The 17900-nt window shown below is 40.2% G+C and overlaps 1 protein-coding gene across 1 annotated transcript in view; it reads left to right on the forward strand.

Moving 5' to 3' along the window:
• The window catches only part of erap1a (endoplasmic reticulum aminopeptidase 1a), a 31458-nt gene extending 13558 nt beyond the window's left edge, over positions 1-17900 (forward strand). Inside the window, exons 6-19 of the mRNA XM_063014250.1 lie at positions 765-919; positions 1021-1134; positions 1225-1356; positions 2954-3085; positions 3244-3327; positions 6226-6383; positions 6472-6551; positions 6653-6836; positions 8150-8306; positions 9763-9947; positions 10062-10223; positions 11176-11316; positions 13727-13808; positions 17609-17900. Coding sequence (XP_062870320.1) covers positions 765-919; positions 1021-1134; positions 1225-1356; positions 2954-3085; positions 3244-3327; positions 6226-6383; positions 6472-6551; positions 6653-6836; positions 8150-8306; positions 9763-9947; positions 10062-10223; positions 11176-11316; positions 13727-13808; positions 17609-17761 — 1919 coding nt within the window. The 3' untranslated portion in view covers positions 17762-17900. The remainder of the gene's footprint in view (positions 1-764; positions 920-1020; positions 1135-1224; positions 1357-2953; positions 3086-3243; positions 3328-6225; positions 6384-6471; positions 6552-6652; positions 6837-8149; positions 8307-9762; positions 9948-10061; positions 10224-11175; positions 11317-13726; positions 13809-17608) is intronic.

The raw sequence follows: 17900 nt of genomic DNA on the forward strand, positions 1-17900 counted from the left end.
CAGTCTAACAGCTCCACATGTATCTGTGTTTAGCAGGATTTACTTCACGTGTGGTGTTTATATCTCACATTAAGCGTTGTTCGTTCTCTCCGGGTTACTTTTACCACCTCACATCACACAGTTCATCTTTTTTAAGGCACTTGAAAAATATCAGCGGCAAACTGACTCAAAATGTAATAATGTCATGTCATGTAGCCTATGTCAATAATATGCGTCTCGTTACTGCATTAACCATATATAATATTCTTATCATTAAATGAGATGTGCAGTTTGAAGCCCTTAAAGCACTTGCACTTTTAATTTAGATTTTCTTTTTATTTCATTTATCTTAAGTTTAAATTTCAGCTCAGTGAAGCACTTTAAGCACCAACACTTTTTGAGTAAGTTACCTTTCTTGTAGAATTGTGCTTCAAATAAAGAACTTTAAGTGTGCCAGATTGTTAGTTAATCATTTACAAGTCAATATTGCCTATATGGACAGCGATTAAAAAAAAAAAAATTTTACCTGTAAAACTGCGGTGGAAAATTTGGGTGCACCTAAATTTTGTACTGGTGCACCTAAGAAAAAAAGTTAGGCGCACCAGTGCAACCAGTGCAAAAAGTTAGTCTAGAGCCCTGAAAAGTCAGTGTTTTTAAGAGCTTATGAATGTTTGTTATGAGTAAAGCATGTTCAGTTTTTGGACTAAAGGGTCAGCTGATAAATCTGACCTGTACTATAACCACTAAGCCAAAACTGCTAGTTTACATTGTACTGTGATTCCCAGATCTTGCAGCAATTCCAGATTTTCAGTCCGGTGCCATGGAGAACTGGGGTTTGTCCACGTACAGAGAATCTGGACTCCTCTTTGACCCTGAACGGTCTTCCACCTCTGACAAGTTAGGGATCACAAAGGTTATTGCTCATGAGCTTGCCCATCAGGTTGTTGATTTAGTATTTCCTACAAATATTCAGAACATTGTCATTTTGGTTAACCCGAACTGACTGGTAGGCTACTAATTGCTGACCCCTCTTTCTTCCAGTGGTTTGGTAACTTGGTAACGATGCAGTGGTGGAATGATTTGTGGTTAAATGAAGGATTTGCCAAGTTCATGGAGTTTGTATCTGTTAACATTACCTACCCTGAACTGCAAGTGGTGAGTCTGATTGGTTTTCATTACTGCATGTTAACATGTCTTCAAAGTCTGTCTAGACCCTATATATTTTTTTGACCTGTGTCTGTTTAGAATGACTATTTCATTGAGAGGTGTTTCACGGCTATGGGTGTGGATTCTTTAAGTTCGTCTCACCCTGTTTCTACCCCAGTGGAGAATCCTGCAGAAATCAGAGAAATGTTTGATGATGTGTCCTATCAGAAGGTACAAAAGCAGTTGATTTATTTAATTTGTTTTTTTATTAATCAACTGCTTTTATTGTTACAAAGGCAATATACAATGAAGCTGGAAGGTCTGCACACCCCTTTCACCTTCTCCACGTTTTATTACGTTACAGACTCATTCTATAATACTGTAGATTTTCTTTTTTTGCCTCAAACATCTACACACAATCACCAATAATCACGAAGTGAAAACTATATACAATATACAAAATATACAATTTGATCTTACTGAGAAAAATGGTTTATTTAGGGGTTACATATCTGTACACACCCTTAGCCTAATACTTGGTTGATGCACTTTTGGGAGCAATTACAGCTTCAAGCCTTCTTGGGAAAGCAGCTACGAGCTTGGCACACTTTTTTCTGGACATTTTTGCTCATTCCTCTTGGCATATCCTTGCAAGCTCTGTTAGGTTGGATGGGGAGTGTCGGTACACAGCCACTTCCAGCTCCTTCCACAGATGTTCTATTGGATTCAGGTCTGGGCTCTGGCTGGGCCACTCAAAACATTTACAGACTTTCTCCTAAGCCACTCCATTGTTCTCTTGGCTGTGTGCTTCGGGTCGTTGTCATGTTGGAAGGTAAACCTTTATCCCAGTCTGAGGTCCAGAGCGCTCTAGAGCAGGTTTTCTTCAAGGATCTCGGTGTACTTAGCTGCATTCATCATTCCCTCTATCAGGACTAGTCGTCCCGGTCCCGCTGCTGAAAAACATCCCCACATCATGATGCTGCCTCACTGTAGGGATGGCATTAGCCAGGTGATGAGCGGTGCCTGGTTTCCTCCAGACGTGACACTTGGTATTCAGGACAAAAAGTTAAATTTTGGTTTAATCAGACCAGAGAATCTTGTTTCTCATGGTTTGAGAGTCATCTAGGTGCCTTTTGGCAAACTCCAAGTGGGCTGTCATATGCCGTCTGGCCACTCTACCATAAAGGTGTGATTTGTGGAGTGCTGCCTGGATGGTTGATCTTCACTCTGTCAGAGTGACCCTCGGGTTTCTGCTCACCTTTCTGGCCAAGGTTCCAAACGTCTTACATTTATCAATGATGGTGGCCACTGTGCTCTTTGGTACCTGTAAAGCTGCAGCAATTTTTCTGTACCTTTCTCCAGATCTATGCCTTGACACAATCCTGTTTCTGAAGTCTGCAGATAATTCCTTTGACCCCATGGCTTGGAGTTTGCTCTAATATGCACTGTCAACTGTGGGATCTTATACAGGCAGGTGTTAGCAATCCCTAATCATGTCCAATCAATTGAATTGAGCACAGGTGGACTCCAATTAAATTGTAGAAGCGTCTCAAGCAGTATCAGTGAAAACAAAATGCACCTCAGCTCACTTTTGGGTGTCATATTAAAGGGTGTGCACACTTGTGTACATATTTTACATTTTGATTTTTAATAAATTAACACAAACGTCTAAAAACCTGCTTTCACTTTGTCATTGTGGGCTATTATAGAATGAGTCTGTAATGTAATAAAAGGAGAAGGTGAAAGGGGTGTGCAGACTTTCCGGCTTGACTATATTATTTTAAAGTTTTTGAGCGTACATTTTTTAAATTGCTTTATTTTCTTTTAGGGAGCCTGTGTTCTAAACATGCTAAAAGATTTTTTGACTCCAGAAGCATTTAACATTGGTATTATTCGCTACCTGAAGAAGCACAGTTACCAGAATACTGTTAGTGCTGACCTCTGGAACAGTCTGACAAATGTAAGTTAATATGCAGTGCAATATTGGATAATGCTGGTATATCATTGTAATGGAAATGTCGAAGAAGGTCCAATATTTAGAGGTCCGAAAACCAGTCAACGAGTTCAGAACAAAATGCGTTTTGCTTATTTGTTGTTGTTGTTTTTTTTTTTTTTTAGATCTGTCAATCAGATGATTTTGATGTTGGGAGACTAAAAGCAAATGGATTTTGCACCAACAGCAAGTCTAGAACATCTGCCTCTGTATGTATATTTAACAATCTGAGTCTGTGTGGATACATGAACATCATACACTGTATTGTCAAAAGTATGTGGCCACTGAGTTTAGGTATTTTAAGAACACCTATTGCAAACAGCTGTAAAAAATTTATATGAATGTATATGAAATGGATCACTTGCTTTTAACTTTATGGCAGCAGTTTATTAAAGACCTAGGGTGTGTTCGAAAACCTAGTGAGCTACCTTGCTGTGTTACTGCCTACATAGGCAGCTGCCTAAGTAGAGAGGATTCTAATAAGTCATCGACTTACAAGGCAGCTTATTCGAACGCACTACTTAGACAGCGATTCCATCAGTTTTCGCATACTAAGCTAACACAGTTAGCCTCGTGCCATTCAAACCAATGGGATGGGGTGGCACAACGTGCAAGCATATCAACTAACATCTCCCTTCGTGTACCGAAAACGGTTACATTTACTGACAAGCCTGAATTTGCAAATAAATGACACTTGTGCAAGTTTATACAAATTAAACATCAATAATCATTTATTTACGTTTGAAAATAATAATATTTGTTATTTTTCTGGGAGAAAAGTTGTGCCGCACTGAATGCTGGGATTGCCTTCACCGTAAAGGCAGCATTGGATGCTCCCTCGTTATTCTGTCAAAATACCGTTCAGATTTAAGGTGACTTAGTAGACAGCATTTTAAGGCATCTAGGAATTCGAACAGCCTACTTCTCAGGGAGCACGCATGGAATGACGTAAAATGCTGTCTATGTAGAGAGCTCATTAGGTTTTCGAACATACCCCTAGTGCTGGTTCAGCATGAATATGAGCACCTGTACACAATGCAGGGTTCATAAACACATGTATGGTATGGTGGAAGTTCTCACACTTTTGTTTATATAGAGGATATGTTGTTGGCATATAAAGTCAGGGCTTTCACACCAAACTTAAGTAAACCCTATCTCTGTTTATCTGTTTTGTGCATGGGGGCACTGCTATACTGAAGGAGAAAAGGGCCTTTCCCAAAACTGTAGCTTTAGTTCTTTAAAAAGTCATTGTATGGTGTAGCATTAGGATTAAAACTAGGGGGCTTAGCCTTTTAGAGATAATTATTTATTTTTCACCAGACTTTACATTTGGGACTAAGCAGTTGGGCACATACACCGATCAGCCATAACATTAAAACCACCTCCTTGTTTCTACACTTACTGTCCATTTTATCAGCTCCACTTACCATATAGAAGCACTTTGTAGTTCTACAATTACTGACTGTAGTCCATCTGTTTCTGTACATACCTTTTTAACCTGCTTTCACCCAGTTCTTTAATGGTCAGGACCACCACAGAGCAGGTATTATTTGGGTGGTGGATCATTCTCAACACAGCAGTGACACTGACACTGGTATGGTAAATTTTTAAATACCGTGTCCACTCACTGTCCACTCTATTAGACACCCCTACCTAGTTGGTCCACCTTGTAGATGTAAAGTCAGAGGTGATCACTCATCTATTGCTGCTGTTTGAGTTGGTCATCTTCTAGACCTTCATCAGTGGTCACAGGACGCTGCCCACGGGGCACTGTTGGCTGTATATGTTTTTGGTTGGTGGACTATTCTTAGTCTTGATTGAAGTCGAGACTGCCGTGACAATGATGCTGCTCCTGCCGGATGTGACGTATCTGGAGTAATTGCACCAAGAATGACAAGAACTCACTACAGATTTTATTGAAGACTAGACCGAATAATAACTCTATTATTATTATTTATTTATTTATTTATTGCCAGTTATAACTTTTAGTTCATTTAATTCTGTGTTTGTATGATTTGTGTAAAGTATCCTCCAGGCCACCCAAGAAGGATGGGCCCTGCTTAGTCTGGTTCCTCTCAAGGTTTCTTCCTGTAATTTTCAGGGAGTTTTTCCTTGCCACAGTCGCCCTCAGCTTGCTCAACAGGGGTTTTTGTATCTGTTGGTCCTGGATTTTGTAAAGTTGCTTTGAGACAATGTCTATTGTAAAAAGCGCTATATAAATAAAGTTGACTTGACTTGACTTGACTTAGTCCAGCAGTGACAGTGAGGTGTTTAAAAACTCCATCAGCATGTGTGTCTTATCCACTCATACCAGCACAACACACACTAACACACCACCACCATGTCAGTATCACTGCAGTGCTGAGAATGACCCACCACCCAAATAATACCTACTCTGTGGTGGTCTTGTAGGGGTCCTGACCATTGAAGAACAGGGTGAAAGCAGGCTAAAAAAGTATGCAGAGAAACAGGTGGACTACAGTCAGTATTTGTAGAACTACAAAGTGCTTCTATATGGTAAGTGAAGCTGATAAAATGGACAGTGAGTGTAGAAACAAGGAGGTAGTTTTTATTATTTCCCCCCCCCTTTTTCTCCCTCTTTAGCGCATCCAATTGTTCAATGTGCATCGTTCTTCCTCTCTGTCTATGCCAGACCCTGCCCTGACCAAGGAGATCGAAGCTAACCCATATAACCTCTGAAACATGGGCAGCAGTCGGATGCATTTTTGCCACCCGCACATTGATGAGTTTGGCGCCACCTAGCGTTGCATGCGCAGAGACACACCCTAAGGGCACTCTTCCTCCTACATCCGGTTCTTTGTCCCACCCCCCAACTGAGCAACCGGCCAATGGTTGCTCATACAGCCACTCAGCCTCGAACCGAGGAGGCAGAGCTGGATTCAATACGAGGTACTCAGAATCCAGCTCTGGTTGCAACGTGTCTTTTTATCGCTGTGCCACAGGAGGTAGTTGTAATGTTATGGCTCATCGGTGTATCTTAGACTTCTGTATGGCTGCTCAGTCATTAACACACAATTTTGAAATTTCAGTCAAGGTGCTAATATTGCTTTCAGAGGCAATATTATGAATTATAATTGATTTCACAGAAATGGTATATGGAGGATGACCTAAATGTGAAGGATATCATGGATTCCTGGACACTTCAGGAGGGCTTTCCCATGATCACTGTGGAGGTCAACGGCCGAGAGGTCCAAATAAAACAGGAGAGGTACCTCAAAGGTGCAAACGCTTCAACAAATTCAAGGTAAGATGTGTTTCCTGGTGATTTGCTAAAAGAGACAATGGTTATATTTTAATAACATAACTTTTTTCCTTTTACCTTTACAATGAAGCTTTCTATGGCAAGTGCCCTTGACCTACATAACCAGCAGTTCCAGTTCTGTCCAGCGTTTCCTGCTGAAAACTAGAAAAGGTTTTTAGCTTACTGACCTAAAAGTACACATGCAGTTGTAAAGATTTGTCCGTTGCCAATAATATTTTTAACAAAATCATAATTTTTCACTGTTTTGCCAGATGTATTATACCTGCCAGCAGAAGTAGAGTGGATCAAGTTCAATGCAGACATGCGTGGTTTTTATATTGTTCATTATGAAGGAAATGGCTGGGATGCTTTAAAAAGACAGCTTCAGCTCAATCACACTGTATTTAGTGGGAATGATCGAGCAAGCCTCATCCACAACATCTTTCAGCTAGTGAGGTAAAAGACCCTTTTATAGGAAAGATTATTATTATTAATGGAAAATCTTGAAGAATGTTACTGGACCATAACATGTACATGTGCTAAACCTCCAATATCAAGGCATTAATACACCAATCAGGCATAACATTACAACCACCTTCCTAATGTTGTGCTGGCACCAAGATGTTAGCAGCAGATCCTTTAACTCTTGTAAGTTGTGAGGTGGGGCCTCCATGGATCGGACTTGTTTGTCCAGCACATACCACAGATGCTCGATTGGAGTGAGATCTGGGGAATTTGGAGGCCAAGTCAACACCTCAAACTTGTTGTTGTGCTCCACAAACCATTCCTGAAGCATTTTTGCTTTGTGGCAGGGCGCATTATTCTGCAGCCATCAGGGAATACTGTTTCCATGAAAGGGTGTACATGGTCCACAACAATGCTTAGGTAGGTGGTACGTGTCAAAGTAACATCCACATGGATGGCAGGACCCAAGGTTTCGCAGCAGAACATTGCCCAAAGCATCACACTGCCTCCGCCAGCTTGCCTTCTTCCCATAGTGCATCCTGGTGCCATGTGTTCCCCAGGTAAGCGACGCACACGCACCCGACCATCCAAATGATGTAAAAAAAACCTGCTTCATCAGACGAGGCCACCTTCTTCCATTGCTCTGTGGTCTAGTTCCGATGCTCACGTGCCCATTGTTGGGACTTTCGGCGGTGGACAGGGGTCAGCATGGGCACCCTGACTGGTCTGCGGGTATGCAGCCCCATAGGCAACCAACTGTGATGCGCTGTGTATTCTGACACCTTTCTATCAGAACCAGCATTAACTTCTTCAGCAATTTGAGCTACAGTAGCTCGTCTGTTAGATCGGACCACACGGGCCAGCCTTCGCTCCCCACATGCATCAATGAGCCTTGGCCGCCCATGACCCTGTCGCCGGTTTACCACTGTTCCTTCCTTGGACCACTTTTGATAGATACTGACCACTGCAGACCGGGAAGACCCCACAAGAGCTGCCGTTTTGACCCTTGTCAAACTCGCTCAAATCCTTACACTTGCCCATTTTTCCTGCTTCTAACACATCAACGTTGAGGATAAAATGTTTACTTTCTGCCTAATATATCCCACCTAATATATCCCACCCAACAGGTGGAGTGATGAAGAGATGAACCTGTCAGTGGTCATAATGTTATGCCTAGTCGGTGTATAGCGTTGGTCCTTCCTTTAGATGCTTTTATTTCTCTGAAAATATTATTTCCACTGTATTTTGAACCATGACTGCAGGGATTCACTTTAGCTTCTCACAACGATTCTTATGTATCTCAGCATTGGAAAAGTGACTCTGGATAAAGCCCTGGGCCTGAGCCAGTACCTAAAGCATGAGACTGAAATTACGCCAGTGACACAGGGCTTCAGTGAGCTAGTGCCTTTTTACAAACTCATGCAGAAGAGAGATATGGTGAAATTGGAACACCAACTAAAGGTAAGTTCATTCATATATAAATAATACAAATACTAATACAAATACTATATCAATATATGGACAAATGTATTGGGGCACCTACAATACACCTTGACAATATATCTATGACAATAGACGTTAATGTGGAGATGGTCACCCCTTTGCAGCTATAACAGCTCCAACCTTTTAGGAAGTCTTTTTTGTGGATTGTATCTCTGGGAAAATCTTCCTATTTAACCAAATAAGCATTTGTCAGGTCAGATTTACATTTGCGGCATTTATCAGACACTTTTATCCAAAGCAAATTACAATTATGTCTGAATACAGTTTTGAGAAAGTGTTATGGGCCTTACTCAGGGACCCAACAGTGGCAACTTGGTGGAGGTGGGGTCTGAACCGGCAACTTTATGATACTGGCCTAGTACCTTAACCACTGAGCTACTACTGATGTCAGAAGAGAGGGCTAGGCTCACAATCTCCCTTCAAGTTCATCCCAAAGGTGTTTGATAGGGTTGACACCAGGGCTGTGTGTGGGCCAGTTGATTTTTTCCACGCCAAACTCACCACACCATTGCTTTATTCCCAGTTTAGGAAAGGTTGTGCAAAATACCCTTTATTTTACTGTAAACATATTCAATAAACATAGATGTTTGTGAGAGTAGATTGGTAAAATGTATATATTTTTATTCTTAAATATTATACACCGATCAGGCATCACAATATGGCCACCTCCTTGTTTCTACACTCACTGTCCATTTTATCAGCTCCATTTACCATATAGAAGCACTTTGTAGTTCTACCATTTCTGACTGTAGTCCATCTATTTATCTACATACCTTTTTAGCCTGCTTTCACCCTGTTCTTCAATGGTGAGGACTCTCACAGGACCACTACAGAGTAGGTATTATTTAGGTGGTGGATCATTCTCAGCATTGCAGTGACACTGACGTGGTGGTTGTGTGTTAATGTGTGTTGTGCTGGCATGAGTGGATCAGACAGAGCAGCGCTGATGGAGTTTTTAAACACCTCACTGTCCCTGCTGGACTGAGAATAGTCCACCAACCAAAAATATCCAGCCAACAACTCCTCATGGGCAGTGTCCTGTGGCCCATGATGAAGGTCTAGAAGATGACCAACTCAAACAGCAGTCTCTGACTTTACATCTACATCTAGGGTGAAAGCAGGCTAAAAAGGTATGTAGACAAATAGATGGACTACTATTGTAGAACTTCAAAGTGCTTCTATATGGTAAGTGGAGCTGATAAAATGGACAGTGAGTGTAGAAACAAGGAGGTGGTTTTAATGTTACGGCTAATCAGTGTATGATTGCTAGGACCACCTCATATTGCACCTCATAGTTCATGCGCTATGTGAATGAAGTGTTAAATTGCTAAACACAAACCTTAAATTTTGAATTTTAGATTATTTAGGCAGGGCCTTACTTGTAATGGTGAAACATGTCTAATTCTGCTTGTAGGGCTATCTAATGAACCTGTTCCAAAGACTGATTGACACTCAGAGCTGGAGTGATAAGGGCTCAGTGTCAGAGAGACTGTTGAGGAATTACCTTCTTCTTTTTGCTTGTGTATGCCGTTATTCTCCATGTGTAAGCACTGCACAGGACCTTTTCCACAAATGGAAGGAGTCAGGTGGCAAGCTGAGGTCAGTGACCTTAATTTGCCATTTTATTCTCAAGCACTATAACTTGTATAACTGTATATTTCCCATGATTTCTCATGTGTCTATGTTTCCTTTTGTTCCATTCTAAAACTATAGGTTGCCTGCTGATGTCCGTTTAGTTGTGTACACTGAGGGTGCTCAGACAGAAGAAGGCTGGGACTTCCTCTTGACAGAATACAATCACACCATTTATACGTCAGAAAAAATCCAAATTAAAGCAGCACTGTCTTACAGCCCATTGGCTCACAAGCTGAAGTGGTTTGTCCACTTTTTGAATTTTTCCTGTCCATGTCTGATATACACCAATCAGCCATAACATTAAAACATTAAACATAATGTTTAATTAAACATTAAACATAACATCCTTGTTTCTACACACATTGTCTATTTTATCAGCTTCACTTACCACATAAAGGACCGTTTTGTAGCTCTACAATTACTGACTGTAGTCCATCTGTTTCTCTGCATGCTTTTTTTTAGCCGCCTTTCATGCTGTTCTTCAATGGTCAGGACTCTCCCAGGACTACCACAGAAGCAGGTATTATTTGGGTGGTGGATCATTCTCAGCACTGCAGTGACAATGACATGGTGGTGGTGTGTTAGTGTGTGTTGTGCTGGTATGAGTGGATCAGACACAGCAGCGCTGATGGAGTTTTTAAACACCTCACTGTCACTGCTGGACTGAGAATAGTCCACCAACCAAAAATATATCCAGCCAACAGTGCCCCGTAGGCAGCGTCCTGTGACCACTGATGAAGGTCTTGAAGATGACCAACTCAAACAGCAGCAATAGACGAGCGATCGTCTCTGACTTTACATCTATAAGGTGGACCAACTAGGTAGTGGATAATAGTCTAATAGAGTGGACAGTGAGTGGACACGGTATTTTAAAACAAACACAACACCACCATGTCATTGTCACTGCAGTGCTGAGAATGATCCACCACCTAAATAATACCTGCTCTGTGGGGGTCCTGACCATTGAAGAACAGGGTGAAAGAAGGCCTAAAAGTATGCAGAAAAACAGATGGACTACAGTCAGTAATTGTAGAACTACAAAGTGCTTCTATATTGTAAGTGGAGCTGATAAAGTAGACAGTGAGTGTAGAAACAAGGAGGTGGTTTTAATGTTACGGCTGATCAGTGTAAGCAAATGAGTACATAGGCCGTTTGCACATTTTAATGGTTCTTTGATGCTCTTTGATTTCAGGCTGATGGAGAGCGGCCTAGAAGGAGACATTCTGAAGACTCATGAGCTACCATCTCTTGTCATAAGCATCAGTAAAAATCCAAATGCTTATAAACTGGCCTGGGACTTTCTAAAGTCCAACTGGCCAACTCTGGTTAAAAAGTGAGTAGCCAACTTCATAACATTATTGTTTGTTGGAGAAATTAGGCAGAATTATTGATTCTTTAATTAGACATTATGTTTATTGTTTAGTCATTTTTGACCACTTGTCACAAACTAAAGTACCACATAATAATTTTGGGTCTCTGCAGAAATTAGGTTCTTTCACCAGGTGGTTGGACTTGCTCTCTGAAATACAACCCCAAATCAGAAAAAGTTGGGACAGCATGAAAAATGCAAATAATAAAAACAACACAGAGTTTGCTGCATTTACTTTCACTTTTATTTGATTGCAGACAGGATGAACCTGAGATATTTCATGTTTTGTCTGCTCAGCTTCATTTCATTTATTAATAAACATCCATTCCTGCATTTCAGACCTGCAACACATTCCAAAAAAAGTTTGGACAGTAAAGCATTTACCACTTTGTAATGTTGCCATTCTTTTTCACCACACTTAAAAGACGTTTTGGCACAGAGGATACCAAGTGATTTAGTGTTTCAGGTTTTATTTTGTCCCATTCTTCCTGCAAACACGTCTTAAGATGTGCAACAGTACGGGGTCGTCGTTGTCATATTTTTCATTTCAAAATTCTCAAAAGATGACGTCTTGAAGGCAGCATATGTTGCTCCAAAAAAGCCCTAGAATGCAGATTCATCTGACCACAGTACACATTTCCACTGTGTGATGGTTCATTCTAGATGCCTCAGAGCACAAAGAAGTCTCCACCGCTTCTGGACATGGTTAACATAAGGCTTCTTTTTTGCACAGTAAAGTTTTAAGTGGCATTTGTGCATGTAACTCTGCATTGTAGTGCTTGACAAAGGTTTGCCAAAGTAATCCCTTGCCCATGTGGTTATATCAGCTATTGTTGAGTGGCGGTTCTTGATGCAGTGCCGTCTGAGGGATCAAAGATCACGGGCGTTCAGCTTAAGCAAGAACTAGACTAACAGAAACAAAGCAAAACCGGGCGAACGAACCAAAACCGGGCAAACAGGTGAACAAACCAAAACCAGGCGAACAAACCAAAACCGGGCAAACAGGCGAACGAACCAAAACCAGGCGAACGAACCATAACCAGGCGACCAGGCGAACGAACCAAAACCAGGCGACCAGGCGAACGAACCAAAACCAGGCGACCAGGCGAACGAACCAAAACCAGGCGAACTAACCAAAACCAGGCGAACTAACCAAAACCAGGCAAGCAGGCGAACGAACCAAAACCAGGCAAGCAGGCGAACCAACCAAAACCAGGCGAACCAACCAAAACCAGGCGACCAGGCGAACCAACCAAAACCAGGCGAACCAACCAAAACCAGGCGACCAGGCGAACAAACCAAAATCGGGCGAACCAACCAAAACCAGGTGACCAGGCGAACGAACCAAAACCAGGCGACCAGGCGAACGAACCAAAACCAGGCAACCAGGCGAACGAACCAAAACCAGGCGAGCAGGCCAACAGGCGAATCAGAGTCAAATTCAAAATAGTCCCCAATTGACTAAGCCCAAGCTCCCTTCTTCAATGCCATGAGCTTATTACCTCAAACGATGAACCTTATTTAAAGGGAGAAAGCCCTTTCCTTCTCTAGTTTGACCGTGCCCCTGTGCACAAAGCATGGTTAATAAAGATATGGTTTAATGAGTTTGGTGTGAAAGAAACTTTGGTGGTTAATGCCTGACCTCACAGATGTATGTGATTAGAGGTGATAGAAGTAAGCAAAAATGTATACAATAAAAAAAATAATAACTTCTGGGCATATAGCAGCAACAAACAGTAAACAGGGTGCCAGTCTGTCACAGAACAACAATCACACAGCCAGTCCACACCCGCATGTTTTTGGGAAGTAGGCAAAAACAGAATACAAGAGAAAACCCTCACAGACACTGAGAGAATATGCAAAACACCTCACTGACCTCTGTTAGCTGAACAGTTATTTAGGATCTTTCCTAATCTACCACCTTTTGCTGCACATACCAACTCCAGAGCAAGCTAGCTTTGTTGAAATTGCAACAAATCTTTATTAAATAAAGAAAAAAGCCACTGTTAGATTTACAGATACTTTTGCATGTTCTTATTAAGAATGTGCTGTTAAGGATTTGATGCTATTTGAAACAGCTTTGCTTAAGCAGGTTTTCTGTCTTTAGTATCATGTTAAATAACAACAATGCATTGTGTGTGTTTGATAACATAAGATGTTAATTTAATAATACTCTATTTAAATTATAAATCTATAATAATAATGTACACTTTTGTGTGTGAATGAAACTTGGGAAATATGAGACTCCAAAAGATTTTAAAACCACTGTTGTAGTGACTTTTTTGTCACTTAATGTGTAATAAAAAAGTATTGTTTTGTTTCTAGTGAAACATTATGATTAGAACTTATGTTGAACTTCTTATTTTTCTTATAGGTTTGATCTTGGTTCCTCATCTATCTCACGCATGGTTGTTGGTGTGACCAATCAGTACTCGTCCAGTGAAATGCTAGAGGAGGTTGTATTTTCAAGTATTCCCAAACTGTATAAAATATTCCAAAATATAGACAAAAACATTCACAAATAAATCCTGCACTAGAAAGCATTGACAAAGTAGAATTCTCATTTCTAATTATTGCTAGTACAGTGGGGGAACAAATATTTATTTGCGGGAAATCTATTTACTGTAATTTACACACAATCTTTTAGGTTTTTACTTTTTAAATACAACCCCAAATCAAAAAAGTGGGGACAGTATGGAAAATGCAAATAAAATAAAAAATGCAGTGTTCCTTACATTTACTCTGACTTTTTATTTGATTACAATGTTTTATTATCATTTCTGTAACAAGACTTTTGATTAATCAACTCATTTTAGGTGAAAAGCAGTTTAAACCCAAGATATTTCATGTTTTGCCTGCTTAACTTCATTTCATTTGTTAATATACGGTACCTCCATTCCTGCATTTTAGGCCTGCAACACATTCCAAAAAAAGTTGGGACGGGGGCAATTTAGGGCTAGTAATGAAGTAAAAAAAACTAAATAATGATGTGATTCTGAACTGTGATTGTAATCATGGTTTGGTACTAAGTAAGTAAGTAAGTAAGTAAATTTTATTTATAAAGCACTCTTAAAACAACTTACGTTGACCAAAGTGCTGTACATCAAATAAGCATACATAACACAACATTATGTTAAAAAAGTAAGAACCAAATAAAAATACAGAGTAAGAGACAAAATAAAACAGATACAAATAGACTTAACAATTAAACAATTAAAAATCCAGGAAAGGCTGAGTCTTTGCTGAGAAAAGATGGCCAGAGGATCTCCAGTTTGTTAACAAATGTGTGAGAAATTTATTAAGAGGACTAGAAGGGATTTGTATATATCTCCCTCTACAGTGCATAATATCATTAAACAATTTAAGGAATCATGAGGAATTTCAGAGCGTAAAGGCCAAGGGTGCAAGCTTAAGCTGAACGCCCGTGATCTTTAATTCCTCAGACGGCACTGCATCAAGAACCACCACTCAACAACAGCTGATATAACCACATGGGTGAGGGATTACTTTGGCAAACTTTTGTCAAGCACTACAATACAGAGTTACATGCACAAATGCCACTTTAAACTTTACTGTGCAAAAAAGAAGCCTTGTGCTAACTATGTCCAGAAGCGGCGTCAACTTCTCTGGGCTCAGAGGCATCTAGGATGGACCATCACACAGTGGAAACGTGTGGAAAGACGAAAAGGACCATCCAGACTGTTTTCAGCAACAAGTCTAAAAGCCAGCGTCTGTCATGGTATGGGACTGTGTCAGTGCCCTTGGCAAAGGTCATTAACACTTCTGTGATGGCAGCATTAATGCAGAAAAGTACATTGAGATCTTAGAGCAACATATGCTGTTTTCAAGACGTCATCTTTTCCAGGGACGTCCATGCATTTTTCAACAAGACAATGCAAAACCACATGCTGCACACATTACAAAGACATGGCTGTGGAAGAAGAGGGTACAGGTACTGGACTGGCCTGCCTGCAGTCCTGACCTCTCCCCAATAGAAAATTTGTGGAGGATTTTGAAACGAAAAATGCAACAACGACGACCCCGTACTGTTGTACATCTTAAGACGTGTTTGCAGGAAGAATGGGACAAAATTAAACCTGAAAAACTAAATCACTTGGTATCCTCGGCGCCAAATGGAATGGCAACCTTACAAAGTGGTAAATGCTTTACTGTCCCAATTTTTCTTTGGAATGTGTTGCAGGCCTGAAATGCAGGAATGGATGTTTATTAATAAATGAAATGAATTGGAGCAGATAAAACATAAAATATCTCAGGTTCATCCTGTCAAAGTAAATGTAAGAAACTTGGGGTTGTATGTATATAAAAGAAATATGTATGTACTTATAAGCATTACAAGAAAATACTTAAACAGTTACATTGTATATGGGAAATGTCACAGTATGAATAATATTTATATGGGTGCTTCCATCGTAGAAAATGAGCCCTCGAGTCTTTAGCATTTTTATCAGCTGTGTCTGACAAAGGGATAGGGTCTCTTCTCATTGCACATATGGCATAACATGAGGCTCTTTGTAAGAATTCTTCATTGGCTGTTCTCACGGACAAAATTATTTAACAAAGCCATAGCAAATGCCTTAAACATCTCTGTAAAGACAATTGATAAATGGATTCACAAATCATTGCTGACATGTAGGCTACACAAGAATCCACAATGTGTAATTACAGTGAACAGTAAGCAATAAACTGCATTCCTACATCACACACACAACTTCTTTGCTAAAGTAGAAAGCTTGCGATAGTTTAGCTTGTCGTTTGGAAAACACTTTTTTGTTCAGGTTATAATACAACCCCAAATCTGAAAAAGTTGGGACTGCATGGAAAATGCAAATAATAAAAAAACACAGAGTTTCTTACATTTACTTTGACTTTTATTTGATTGCATATAGTTTGAACCCAATATATTTTATGTTTTGTCTGCTCAACTTCATTTAATTTACTAATAAACATCCATTCCTGCATTTCAGGCCTGCAACACACTCCAAAATAAGTAAGGACAGTAAAGCATTTACCACTTTGTAATGTTGCCATTCCTTTTTACCACACTTAAAAGACGTTTTGGTGCCGAGGATACCAAGTGATTTAGTGTTTCAGCTTTTATTTTGTCCCATTCTTCCTGCAAACACGTCTTAAGATGTGCAACAGTACAGGGTCGTTGTTGTGGCATTTCCGTTTCAAAATTCTCCACACATGGTAATGTGTGCAGCATGTGGTTTTGCATTGTCTTGTTGAAAAATGCATGGACGTCCATGTAAAAGATAACATCTTGTAGGCAGCATATGTTGCTCTAAGATCTTAATGTACTTTTCTGCATTAGTGCTGCCATCACAGAAGTGTAAATGACCTTTGCCAAGGGCACACAGCCCCATACCATGACAGATCCTGGCTTTTGTACTTGTTGCTGATAACAGTCTGGATGGTCCGTTTCACCTTTGGTCTGGAGCACACCGCATCCATTTTTTCCAAAAAAGACCTGGAATGCTGATTCATCTGACCACAATACACGTTTCCACTGTGTGATGGTTCATCCTAGATGCCTCCGAGCCCAGAGAAGTCGACGCCGCTTCTGGACATGGTTAACATAAGGCTTCTTTTTTGCACAGTAAAGTTTTAAGTATTTCTGCATGTTTTTTTGGAATGTGTTGCAGGCCTGAAATGCAGAAATGAATGTTTATTAACAAATGAAATGAAGTTGAGCAGACAAAATATGAAATATCATTGGTTCAAACTGTCTGCAATTTGATTTGGGGTTATAGTAAAAAATAGAGCTTATTGTTCTTATTGTTGTTAAACATTAGTATTAATTCCTTGCCAGCTGGCAGGCAGAGTCGAGACTCGATATGATGTATTCGAGATCCCAGCTCTGGTGTGCTAGCGTGTGTTTTTACCGCTGCACCACCTGAGCGACTCCAAACATTTTTAATAGAAGACAGATCTGGACTGTGGGCAGGCCAGTCAAGCACATGCAGTCTATGTCTATGAAGCCACACTGTTTAAACTTGTGCAGAATGAGTCCTGGCATGGGGTTCCTGGGAACACATGTCATCCTGACAGCAGCATATGTGAGAAAGTGCAAACTACAATCTACTGTGTGTAAAATCAGACACATCAGACACTGTTTAGATATAGGAAACTACAAGACATGAAATAAGGTAAAAAAACAAAAAAAAGATCTATGTTAAGGAGTAAACACTTTAATTACACACATTAATTCTCATTTTCTCATTCTTTACTACAGGTACGGTCTTTCTTCAGTTCCCTGCAGCAGGACATGGGTGCAGCACTGCGCAGCATTCAGCAAGCCCTAGACAACATTGAAGAGAATAAGCGCTGGATGGATAAGAATATTCCTCTACTTACAGACTGGCTTAACAAACATCAAAGTACCTGACTAAAGCTTTCAACTGATGGTGCAATTGAAGCACCTTCAGGTGCAATTCTAGAAGACCTTTGGAATTAAAAAGTAATTTACAATCATGTAATTTACAATATGTTTTGAAAATGTATGAGAAAGGTTTTCTTATTTTGTC

Source organism: Trichomycterus rosablanca, chromosome 18 (assembly GCF_030014385.1).
Source record: "Trichomycterus rosablanca isolate fTriRos1 chromosome 18, fTriRos1.hap1, whole genome shotgun sequence".
NCBI lineage: Eukaryota > Metazoa > Chordata > Actinopteri > Siluriformes > Trichomycteridae > Trichomycterus > Trichomycterus rosablanca.